Source organism: Danio aesculapii, chromosome 9 (assembly GCF_903798145.1).
Source record: "Danio aesculapii chromosome 9, fDanAes4.1, whole genome shotgun sequence".
NCBI classification, from domain to species: Eukaryota; Metazoa; Chordata; class Actinopteri; order Cypriniformes; family Danionidae; genus Danio; species Danio aesculapii.
The window spans coordinates 29917241-29929785 of NC_079443.1; the positions used below are offsets into that span (position 1 = coordinate 29917241).

A 12545-nucleotide genomic window follows, 5' to 3' on the forward strand; every position below is an offset into this window, starting at 1 on the left:
CTGTAAAATAACAGACGTTAAATTACAGAAATTTACTGTAAAATAACAGACGTTAAATTACAGAAATTTACTGTAAAATAACTGCCGTTAAATTACAGAAATTTACTGTAAAATAACGGCCGTTAAATTACAGAAATTTACTGTAAAACAACAAGCGTTAAGTCACAGAAATTTACTGTAAAATAATGGCCGTTAAATTACAGAAATTTACTGTAAAACAACAAGCGTTAAGTCACAGAAATTTACTGTAAAATAATGGCCGTTAAATTACAGAAATTTACTGTAAAACAACAAGCGTTAAGTCACAGAAATTTACTGTAAAATAATGGCCGTTAAATTACAGAAATTTACTGTAAAATAACAAGCGTTAAGTCACAGAAATTTACTGTAAAATAACAGACGTTAAATTACAGAAATTTACTGTAAAATAACAGACGTTAAATTACAGAAATTTACTGTAAAATAACAGACGTTAAATTACAGAAATTTACTGTAAAATAACAGACGTTAAATTACAGAAATTTACTGTAAAATAACAGACGTTAAATTACAGAAATTTACTGTAAAATAACTGCTGTTAAATTACAGAAATTTACTGTAAAATAACTGCTGTTAAATTACAGAAATTTACTGTAAAATAACTGCTGTTAAATTACAGAAATTTACTGTAAAATAACAGACGTTAAATTACAGAAATTTACCAGATATTTAAATTTAAGGAAATTACTGCAATTTAACTGTCATTATTTTACAGTAAATTTCTGTAATTTAACAGCAGTTATTTTATGTTATTTTATGTAAAATAAAAATTTTTTAATGCCAAGTTCACACTGCCTGATTTACCAAATCATCAACCAGAATGATTATCTGAGGTGGCATTCAGTTACTGTTGTGTTCACATTGCCGAGGAATTGACTGGAAGAGTTTACACACTGCGTGATTTTACTAAATAAGAACTCTGTCTGCATCACTACATTTCACAGTCAAACGCTTGTGAGAAGTGTTAAGAAAATAACGCAAGATCACACTTGATAACCAAATTTTGGTGCGAGACTGTAAATATTCCATTGTAGTACATATCAGGCAAAATACCTAAACAGATCAGGGGTGTCCAAACTCAAAGTCGGGGTGTCCTGGAGAGTTTAGCTCCAACCCTAATCAAACACACTTGAACCAGCTAATCTCTTACTATATATACTAGAAACTTCCTAGCAGGTGTGTTGAAGCAAGTTGGGAGCTAAACTCAGCAGGACAGCGGCCCTCCAGGACCGAGTTTTGACACCCCTGATATAGATGATTATGGTAAAGTTTTCCCAAATTCCTCCATTTCTTGGATCCAAATGGGTTGAGAAGGAGCTTTTCTCAGAACCAAAGCCATGTTTTCTGATATTGTAGTCTATAACCCCTCCCCAAAGTCCCCACTACCCTGTCTCATTGGCTGTGGGCCATCACTGATGTGTTTTGCCAGTCAGAACACTTTTCACAGAGCCAAATTTTGAATCACTGACAGGTCCTGATTGTCACTCACGAATGAGCACCGATTTACATCTGATTTGAGGTATTTGTCCACAATTCTGTTATGAACACTCTCAGGATTTAATATAGTATTAAATATGTACAGTATATGGCAATGTTGATGTAATTGGTCTTGGTGGTACAGATCTGCTACGTTGCTGCTGCAAACATAATATACATGTAACCCCCGTAGCAGATCTAAACACAGGTGGAGCTGGGGTTGAGGAGGGTCTTCAAAAACACGCCGCAGTTTAAAAAGTGTAGAATGACCAGAGTTTTTAAACTGATGAGGAGCAAGCTCATTGGCTGCCAAAGTGACAGCAGCCAATCTCCTGTGCAATGTAGTTAATGACACAGGAGCAGATTAGGTGACACATCAGCCTACAAGCGCATAGTTTCATGCCAGAAATTTCACTTTCACAGAACCTGTTAGCGAATGAAAATCAGGGCTAAAATTGTACAGTATGAACTCGACATTAGATATTGGCCAAGGCATCAGAATCTCACTGATCGGAGTCATTGTCCATCTTAAAATGCACACTGTAAAAAATATCAGAAAATTAGCAGTTTTTCGTATTTTGTGATTTTTTTTTTTTTTTATTTTTTTTTTTTTTTGTATTATGTGATCCATTTATGTATGCTTTTGAAATGTTTTATGGGTCCTTGATCTTTTTTCCAACAACTTTTAACCTTGAAACGATTAAAAAGTAACTTTTATTAACATTTTTATCATGTTAAACTACTAAAATGTCAATAAAAGTCACCCTTTTAAACTGTTCAGTTGAATGTTCAACATCAAAAGCTGACAGAGCAAAGATCAAGGTCCCATAATTCAATTCACAACCATAAATAAATGGAAAACGCTTGTGAATCACAAAATATGAAACTGTTAATTAAGAGCATTTGTGTCTTACTAAATTGTCTGATTGTGGGCACTCTTTTATCAATACAATAATCAATTTACATTTAATACCTCCATATTTTTTGAGGTGGGGTCATTAATATTGTAAATACTATTGGCATGTTCATTGTTCTATATTTTTTAAATCAACAAAATAACAGCAATCATGACTGCCATCAAAAATATCATCATTTGGCACAAAGCACGATTATGAATGTGTTGAGGTTTACTGGTGACAAAGTGACTGAGTACAGTGTTCACATCACAGTCCAACACAGAATAAAACAGTGTTCTTCCTTTAGTTTGGTGTTTATCCATCCAAGGTGATGTGTATCCGTCATCGCAATAATGACTTGCATTTGTTTTGAAGATCCTTTTTACTGACAAAATGCTGGCATGACAAAATATTTAGTTGAAAACTACCTTAAAGAAACTGTGTTAGGTTTTGTCCATATAAATGATTTGTACATTTTTAGATAACACCGTGACAGTGTTCAGTAAAAGTGTTTCAACTCGTTGAGTTTGTGAAATATCACCTTCTCTATTGTTTGCTGCATGTGGAAGTTGTTGGATTTATATGATTCCCTCGCTGCGTTTACTCCTCCACACCACCAGAGCAGTCATGAGCAGCGTCACCAGAATGGGCACCACGATAAAAGGCCCCAGGATCCGATTGGGCGGATCGTGAAGCAGCCGTCCAGACAGTGAGCAGTCATGGAAGTAGTGCCTGTGCACCCGGATGAAGAACTCGTCCACCATGCGGTTGGGCCAGAAACAGTTCATCTTCAGAGCCACCAGGAACGTGCAGTTGGTCAGTTCCCCATACGACCTTTAGGAGGACAAATTATAGAATAATGTCAAGTGGTGTGCTTTTTAAAAGACAAATCAATATTTTTGAGCACATTGAAGTGAGTAATGATGAAGATGCATTTAAAGTCATTTAAATATCAAAGTATGTAAGATACTGAAGTACTTTTACTTTTTACTACTGAAGTGTATTGTATCACGATGAAGTTTACTGCTTGTAACCTTTTGATTTTAGTTAGTTTCTCTTTTATTTTAATGTTGTCAGATTCAAATCGAATACTATTAGATTTAATCAGTTAAAGGATATGGTTTAAATATATCTGGCTGTTAAAAAAAAAAACAGATCCAATTAGTTATATTCTATGAGATTGCTTTTCTTAATATTCGGGGGCAAAATTGGCGCAGCTTCATACTCCACACAATAGATGAATTAAAAAGAAGCATTTAAAACACATTGGATTCATTGATATCATTTCATAAATCTAATTCTTATTTGTTTAATTTATGTTTACTTACTCCCAGGGCTGTTTATATATCAAAGTTGATATTCAGCCGCAACATGTTGGTGTTTCGTAACATCTCATTTTTTCGAGGTGGGTCGTAAGCCCATTGTTCAACCCCCAACCTGGAGGACTAGGACATACACACATACACTAGGGACAATTTAGCTTACCCAATTCACCTATAGTGCGTCTTTGGACTTGTGGGGAAACCGAAGCACCCGGAGGGGAGAATATGCAAACTCCATAGAAATGCCAACTGACCCAGCTGGGGGTGACAAAAATCGATCACATAATGTTTATTAGCTCAATTATGTTAAAAGTATGTCATCCAAATAGATGGAAATTTAATATGCAATCAGAATACATTAATCTTATTTGTTAGGCCTAAATTGAGCATTCCGTAGCTATTCAGAGCCAAATTTAGAGAAGGCAATCATAGGTTTATTTCTTAAAGAGTGTAAAGACTGTGGATCTTTTAAATGATTGCTCTTTTGCAGCAATTCAACATGACAATTTTTAGCTCATTACAATGGCTGCTCAGCTGGCTCCGACCTCCGCTTACATCTCTAATCTCTTAAGTCTTCTAAAGAGACACGATCAATTTATCTTATGCACATATTTAAAATAGGCTTTGATTTGCAATGGAACAATGATCAGGAAGCAAAAATAAGCTTAACTCTACCTGCTTCTTACACAAGAATAAGCATCATTCGTTATGAGGGTATGCAAATCATCACAGTTTTCATTTTGCAGTGAACTAACCCTTGAAGTAACAAAGCCTTGTTTACTGTAATAACTTTAGGAGTTTGAAACAACTGGTTCTAATGTAAACATCTGCAAAGATTTAGAAGCCTCAACAATCAATATTAGAAAGTACACCTTTCTAATGGACACAATTTCCTTGTTTCTGGGTAAAATTTGGGCTTCTGCTTTTTAATAATCATTTGAACCGTTATGCTTTTTCAAACAAACAAACAAAAAAAATCTACAATTGCTGTGGATACAATTAATGTATCTGAAATGTTACTTAGTGCTACCCAGTTACACTGTTCAAGATTAATGTCAATTTAATATCTTCAATCAATAAAATAATCACATGGAAACCTGCAAGACTTCAAGAAAACCAAACAAAAGCATCCTACTGTGGATTTCACATTACATGTGCTAACAATGTGACACTGTTCCAAATCATCCATAAAAGACATGTTTCAGGACTTGGCTATTGCGTGATACTTTCTAAATAACAGTTTTTAAGCTCAACAAAACTATTAAAGCTGTAGGTTCGATTGGTCTGACAAGGACAATGACAGGGTTTGTACATTTGTAAAGTGTTTTTAATAAAGAACAAAAATCTGAGATGACAAATGAATGACATATTCCTTTACAGAACAACAACAGAAATCAACCATCAGTCTATTTTAGACATTTTTGGGATAAAATACTTTTTATTTACTGTATTTAACTTTTTATTTACTGTATTTATGTTTTTATTTCAAGGACAGATTATGTACGTTTCTGGTAGAATGTCCAGAAATTGGTTTGGTTCGCTGTCCCAGGAGATAGCTCGGAGATAATTGAGCACAGTGCTCCCGCCTGGTCATTTACAGTAGCATGAAAGGGGGGTCCAAGATCAGGTAGGTCTCAAGAGCTCCCCCTGGTAAAGGAGGAGAAGGGGGAGATGGGGTAAAAATAACAAAGATTAGCTATTTATTGTAGGCTTGGACTCATGGTTTATCGATGATTGCAGATGAGAGACCAGCTGCGATCAATCATAGCATGTGCTCCCCTCAAAATTAGTTTGTGAAAATTCACTTGTTCAAACACACATGAAAACAGTCTTGATAACGCAGAAACAATCCTCTCTGTGACCCCTAAAGAGCCCTGATGGACTGAAATCACTCCAGTAATGATAATGATGATGGTGGTGATGAAGATGAGCTCCTCTCCAGTGAAGGAGCTCAAGGAGAGACAGTTCTTCCAATGAGCTCTTAATAGGCCCCTGTGTGAGTGTTAGACCCCGACCCTCCTCCCCTGAGCCGGCTATTTATAAGTTCAGCCAGCGTAAGCGTGGGATGCCTGGCATAACCTGTGCAGGATTTTAATCGCGAGTTTCCTTGTGGGTCGGTTTCAGGGGATGGAGTGTAGCACACGCTTCCTCCCCTCACATTTCACCCTGAGGGATAAAGATGGCAGCTCAAACACTCGGCCAGAGCTAAAAGCAGGTCTCATCTTCCCAAAGAGGCATATGTGACACGTATAGGTGTCTGGGTCACCCTTGTGTGCACAGCTACACTGCAGAGGCTAAGGGTGGCTGGGTGAAGGAAATGGGAATGAATTAAAGAAGCCAGTCGAGAATGACTGGAACTACTCCAAATTCAGGAGAGGGTTTTAGGGGATTGACTTGGAAACAGAAAATTTAGCCACTGAGCTTCATTTTATAATAGCATTTTAATGCACCATTTTACCCCTCATATGCTTATGTTTGACATCACAGAGTGCAAATACTATATCAGATGCCAAAAGTGAACAACAAATGGTATTAAATGGTATATGTTCACTGTATGCTGTAATACGATTGAATATTGTGATCATAATGTTTATAATATAATAATAATTCCTCACATTTATATCATGCTTTTCTAAACACTCAAAGGACTTGACACATTGGGGGAATCTCCACATCCTCCACCAGTGTGTAGCATCCACCTGGATGACGCAATGGCAGCCATACTGCGCCAGACAGCACACCAGCTGATTGGTGGAGAGGAGACAGGGTGATGAAGCCAATTATGATATGGGGATAGTTAGGAGGCCATGATGGACAGAGGCCAGCAGGCGAATTTAGCCAGGATGCAGGGGGTAGACCCCTTCTCCTTTTCGAAGTACATCCTGGGATTTTTTACGACCAGAGAGTCGGGACTTCTGTTTAATGTCTCACCCGGAAGATGGCGCTGACTGAGCAGTATAGAGTCCCCTTCACTATACTGGGGCGTTAGGACCCACATAGACTGCAGGTTGAGTGCCCCCTGCTGGCTTCACTAACACCACTTCCGGCAGCAACCTAGCTTTCCCATGTGGTCTTCCATCCAGGTACTGACCAGGCGCAGCCCTGCTTAGCTTCAGTGAGCTAGCTGCCGGCATTTTCATGTTTCAGTTTTCATTTTTTTTATAAATGGTTCAAATACTGGTGCAAGGAATGTGTGATAAGACCAAGTATTGGTCTTAAACAGCTATTGAGAGCTTTATCAATTAAAATGAGTAGAAGCTTAGAAACAGAAACAATATTTCATACACCAAATTTAACAATCAGATGATGTATTTAAAACAATTGTATACTTTTTTTTGTATACTCTTTATCTTGATTATTGAATTAAGCTTTTAAACGTTATGTCTATTTGTTGTGTATGTCCATGTAAAACACTTTTAGAATGATCAGGACATAAGTACCATATTGTGCTACACAGGCTTCCTTGAATTATGTCATTTTAATGGATATGTTCTTCTTATCGTGGTAATCATTTTTATGTGTGTAAGATAAATGGGAAAATAAAATAATCACTTGTTGTAGATGTGCTCTAATGGTGGTAGTGAGTCATTTTAGTGGAATTAAAGTTCAGGAGAAGCTCCAGCTTCTGTTAAACCCCATCTGTTAATGGACTGACCCTGAGCTCACACCTCTGACTGTCTGTCTGCCTGTGTATTTATAGCATTCACATTAAAGACTCCAAAATACAAGGAAGCATGCAGCTGTACATTCACAACAGACAGTTAAAGCACACGCTAATAATGAAAAGTGGCACTATTTATTTTGTCTATTTTATTTATTTATTTTTATTTATTTGGTTTTTTTATATTAAATACACATGCACAGTAGAATAAACCTCTTAGCATAGTAAACTTTATCACTTTTGTTTGGCTAAGTGTAGTAGTATTACTATCATAAACTCTCTACTATTAAATATTAAAATATCATGGAGTTAGGACTAAGCCGTTGACTGAAGCAGTTTTAAGTTGTTTTTATTATTATTTGTTCATGATTCCAAATATTTACGTGATAGTAAATTTACCTGTTTGGTTCATTTTAAATATTCATTCATTCAATTTCTTTTCGGCTTAGTCCCTTTATTAATCCGGGGTCGCCACAGCAGAATGAACCGCCAACTTATCCAGCACGTTTTACACAGCGGATGCCCTTCCAGCCGCAACCCATCCCAGGGAAATCATTTTAAATAGTTTTATCTTTTTTTCTAATTTTTGCTTGATCTTTTTGAAAGATGTTATTTTAGCTTTATCCATACTAAACCCTGTGATTCAAAATGAGATTTAATACCTCTGCTGAAGCAATCTTGCCATTTTACTATAATGTATTTTCTGTTTATTCATAGCGTTTGTGCTCTTCAAATCGTCAAATTGTGTTTCATGTGGCTCAAACTATAGATCATAGGAATAACTCTGTATCAGGTGAGCGACTGAGCACGTTTCCATATGGCTGAAAATTCATACATATGAATATATGCAATGTAAACTACCTGTATGTGGTTATGTTGGACCTTTGAAAACTTGCATTTCTGAACATTGGTGTGCAATTACACATCACAAACCCAAAGGTCTGGTAGCGCAGCACTTTGCAGACCTATGATGATCAGTTTCCACTTTATAATAGGTATCAAGAAAGTCAATGTTCACATGGCAGGGGAGATATTGGTAAATAACATTTACAGTGTGAGGCTTTCTGAACTTTTACATTATACACATTGTATTTCCATCCAACTATTTTTATATGCATTTTGTATATGCCCATAAAAACATGGCTGATGGAAACGCCACGATGCGCAAACATTTTGAAAATGCGCATTAAAAAAATGTATGTGCATAACTGAGTAGGATAAACTTTTTATTCGATAAGAAAAGATGCGCATAAACTATGATAGAAAGATGTTTATCGAACAAATTTCAGTATGCGCATTAAAAAAGGTCATGTGATTTTGTTATAAGAGATTATGTGATGATAAAAAAGCAGGCTGAGCACATTGTAAAACATCTGAAATGTTGTTTTGGTCATTCTAAAACTCTTTGACCATTTCAGTGTTCATGTTATTATATTAGTATATACACCTTTAGAACTATCAAGAGAGTCTGTGCTCCGCGTCTTACATCTTCAAACGCCACCAAGCGTTCATTGCATGTCGACATTGTCTTCTGAGGCACAAGTCATTTATTAAATAAAGAAAAGATTCACAAAGATTCTCCTACCTCAGTAAATTTCATTTTTACTTTGGATATTTGGCACCAGTTAATCAGGAAGTGACGATTTTGTTTCTTTTGACTACTTTGATGGAAACGCTGCTTTATTGGCATGTCTCATATGAGATATTCCAGTTTTGCGCCTACATTTAATTCACGTCTTTGGATGGAAAAAATAGCTACTATTGTCTCTAAGAGGATTGAATGGGGACTTTGACATTCACTCATTTCTTTACATATATACATGTGGTTATATTTTACAGGGTTTTACTAGCAGTTTAATGGATTGGTGTAATATTTTATTTCGTTTAGAATACTGAGAATACAATTTTTGTTTTTTATTCTGTATTTTGCACAGATTTTTTCCTACTTATTTGTTGATTCATTTTGTATCATTTGTCGTCAAAACATTTGGTGTGATCTCATACCGTATGATGCAGGCATATAGAAGCATAGAGAGTGGTACATGTGGTTCAGCTTGTCTGATGAAACATCACATGCTATGCAAAAGCTTTTTAATTAAATACATTTCTGATACTTTTGAAGCCTTTGAGGCTGACATTATATTTGATTTTGCAAGATAAACAGTAAAATATATTAACTCACAAATCATGAGCTAAAAACATTGCATCATTCAAAGGAAATGAATTTCGTGACTTGATAATCTGCTCATGTGGAAGAAAATTAATACAATTGTTGGGGTTTGGTCTTCCTTTGCTGTTCATTTTACACTGCAGCAAATCTGGCGGATAACTACATTTTTGCCGTTTGCAAAAATATTGATAGTGGCACATTTTTCCATTGAATCTTAGACGTAAATGTTGATATTGTGACAGCTGACACACAATACATGCAGAAATATGTGAACACAAAGGCACATTATAGCCACAGGGAGCAAAGAACACCGACCTTATTTAAAGCCACAAAGCAGAACTTTTGAAAAGGGCAGAAGATGGATTCATGTGCAAACAGTATAAATGGCAAAGTGACATTGTGACATTTCGTATGGCCATAAAGAACTCGCTACCATAAACAGGACAAAAGCAGAAGCCTAATAATATCATTCTCTCCAGGTGGATTGTTAAAAAGCGACACATAAAAGGTTGCGCCATTCATCTCTGCATCACATTTTCGTTAATAAGCAAATGTTTAACACATTAAAGCATTGCAACCCTAAAAAAAAATCCAACTTGAAAGCCATTTCCCTTGTAAGACATTAGAAGCAATGCACATCAAACCAGAGAGAGATCTGCTCATCTATCTAAAAAAAAATATCTTGCTGTTTGCTCTGCTGCAGAGATAAATGAGGATTTCAGCATGTTTCTGTGTTTATATTTAACTACATCCAACTGTACAGAGTGATGAATAAGAGATGTCAAATGTATCATCGCCGGCATTAACAGAAACAGCTGTGGCAATATTCAGCCTGTAAGCATCGGTTTGAGCGGAAGTCGTTTAGTGAACGAGTTAAATCTGGATGTTTAATCATACGGAGCCTCGGGAGCTTCATTTCTGTCCTGTCAGAAGCCATTATCATGCAATTAACAAGTGAATACAGATAAGATGAAGAAGTTCTGGATAAGATCCTCTGATGGTTTTGTATTAAGGTCATCATTTGCTCTCATATTTTTCCAATATTATTTGCTTCTGTGTAACACAAAAGATGTTGAGGCTGAATAAAATGTTACATTTAGAGCTAGTTCATAACACAGTGCTAAATCTTCAGAATGTCTGTTTTAAATGGCACCAACATTTATGTATGACTGTATTGACTGAAAACATTGTGATTTAAGACGTGCAAAACATGGTGTAAAGACATCACAAGAAAGACAGTCATAAATTATGCAAACCTGACTATAAATAGCTTTATACAACAGTTCTGTCTTGTTCTTGAATCTTTTTGGCTGATAGCCATGCGATATTCTGCAAATTACAGCTCTCGTCCAGTCTCTTCACCTGTGTGTATTACTCCACCCACATACAGCGACAAGCAGAGACACTCTTCAGTTTGACAAATATTGCTGCTGTTGGACAACATAATGTACTTTTGAGGCTTTTTAAGTCGAGAATGGAGTTCTTTAGATTTCAACTATGCAGTTTATTTATAAGAATAGTGACTATTTTAATTATTTATCATTTCTATGTGACATCGCGTCAGCGGCCATTAGCTTGTCATTGAGCAGAGCAAAGAGACTGCATAATAAGTCCTGGAGGACCAGAGCTCTGCACCGTTTAGCTTTAACCCTAATTAAACTCACCTGATCAAACTTATTGAGACCTTCAGGCTTGTGTTAAACCTCCAGGTAAGCGTACTGAAGCAGGGTTGGAACTAAACTGTGCAGGGCTGTAGCCCTCCAGGAACTGAGTTTGACAACCCTGCTAGAGGATGAAAAAACAGCATAATTTCTAGCAACAGCTGATGAAATCATTATTAAACTGATAAGTCACTATCTGACTCAATCTCTCTCTTTTGTATGTTGTAGTGCTGTACTTATACCATATAATTGTAGTGTATGGAGTGTGGGATTAGACTCACATCAGAAATGATTGTGTTTGTATTGTGCTTCCTTGGCTTTTTTGGGGTTAATTTATTGTGATATCCTGATTGCTACAGTGAAATACTGGGAAATCTTTGTAGATTAATGGCATTTCATGTCGTTCAGCCTCATAATCTTAAAATGTGAGCAAAATCATCTGTTTTGTCTTCACTTTAGACATTACACTAGAGCAGGGGTTTTCAAACTGTTGGGTGGGGCGCGAGACATTGAGGCGTGCACTCGAGTAAATTATGATGACGATTTTATGCGTTCACTAGAGGGAATAATATGATTAACGTTAGCTCCACAGCTAACTGTCAGGCACCCGTTGAGCTAATGCGTTCCAGTAAAATATATACAAATAAAATGGCTTTTTAAAACTAATGATGGTGAATGAATGAAAGTAAAACCGGTGAGCCGACTGACAAAAAAAGTGCCCTTCTGAATCGAATCAGCAGGATGCCCTGCTGGATCTTTCACTTCCTTTGAAGACCCTACTGACTACATTTACATGAACATCAGAAATAGTTATTTGCCTTAATCTGAATAAGACAATAAAATAATTAAGTGAAGTGCTTTTTGAATGTTGCGTCACCAGTCTTGTGTCATTTTGGGTGTTTCATCTTCAATTGATCCACTTTAACTGCAGTTCGGCAGTTCAACTTTCACTTATGAACAATTCATTTATGCCCCCGTGACAAACTGGGGTATTTTCGTGACGTGTTTGTGTGTGTGTGTGGTCCTTTACTGACAGGTGCGTGTGTGGATCTTGTCACAAAATGCAGCGAAAAGTTCTACATGACGGTAATAGTTTGATTGCGATGTCTACTTCAATAATGACACTAATATATGCAAACTCCACGTCTTAATTCCATTTCTGTTTAGTTCAGTTATGACTTTAGTCGGATTCAGGTAATCAAAAATCGCTGTTTACATGGTAGACTCTTCATCAGAGTATTGTCTTAATCATATTTAAATGGCATTAAAGTATTGTTGGCCATGTAAACATGCTTATTGACAGTGGAAGTTGATTGGCGG

The 12545-nt window shown here is 36.4% G+C and overlaps 1 protein-coding gene across 1 annotated transcript in view; it reads right to left on the reverse strand.

The window, feature by feature from the left end:
• Positions 1-2624: 2624 nt before the first annotated feature.
• The window catches only part of ramp1 (receptor activity modifying protein 1), a 49415-nt gene continuing 39494 nt past the window's right edge, over positions 2625-12545 (reverse strand). The window contains exon 3 of the mRNA XM_056465473.1: positions 2625-3245. Within this exon, the coding sequence (XP_056321448.1) occupies positions 2990-3245 (256 nt within the window). The 3' untranslated portion in view covers positions 2625-2989. The remainder of the gene's footprint in view (positions 3246-12545) is intronic.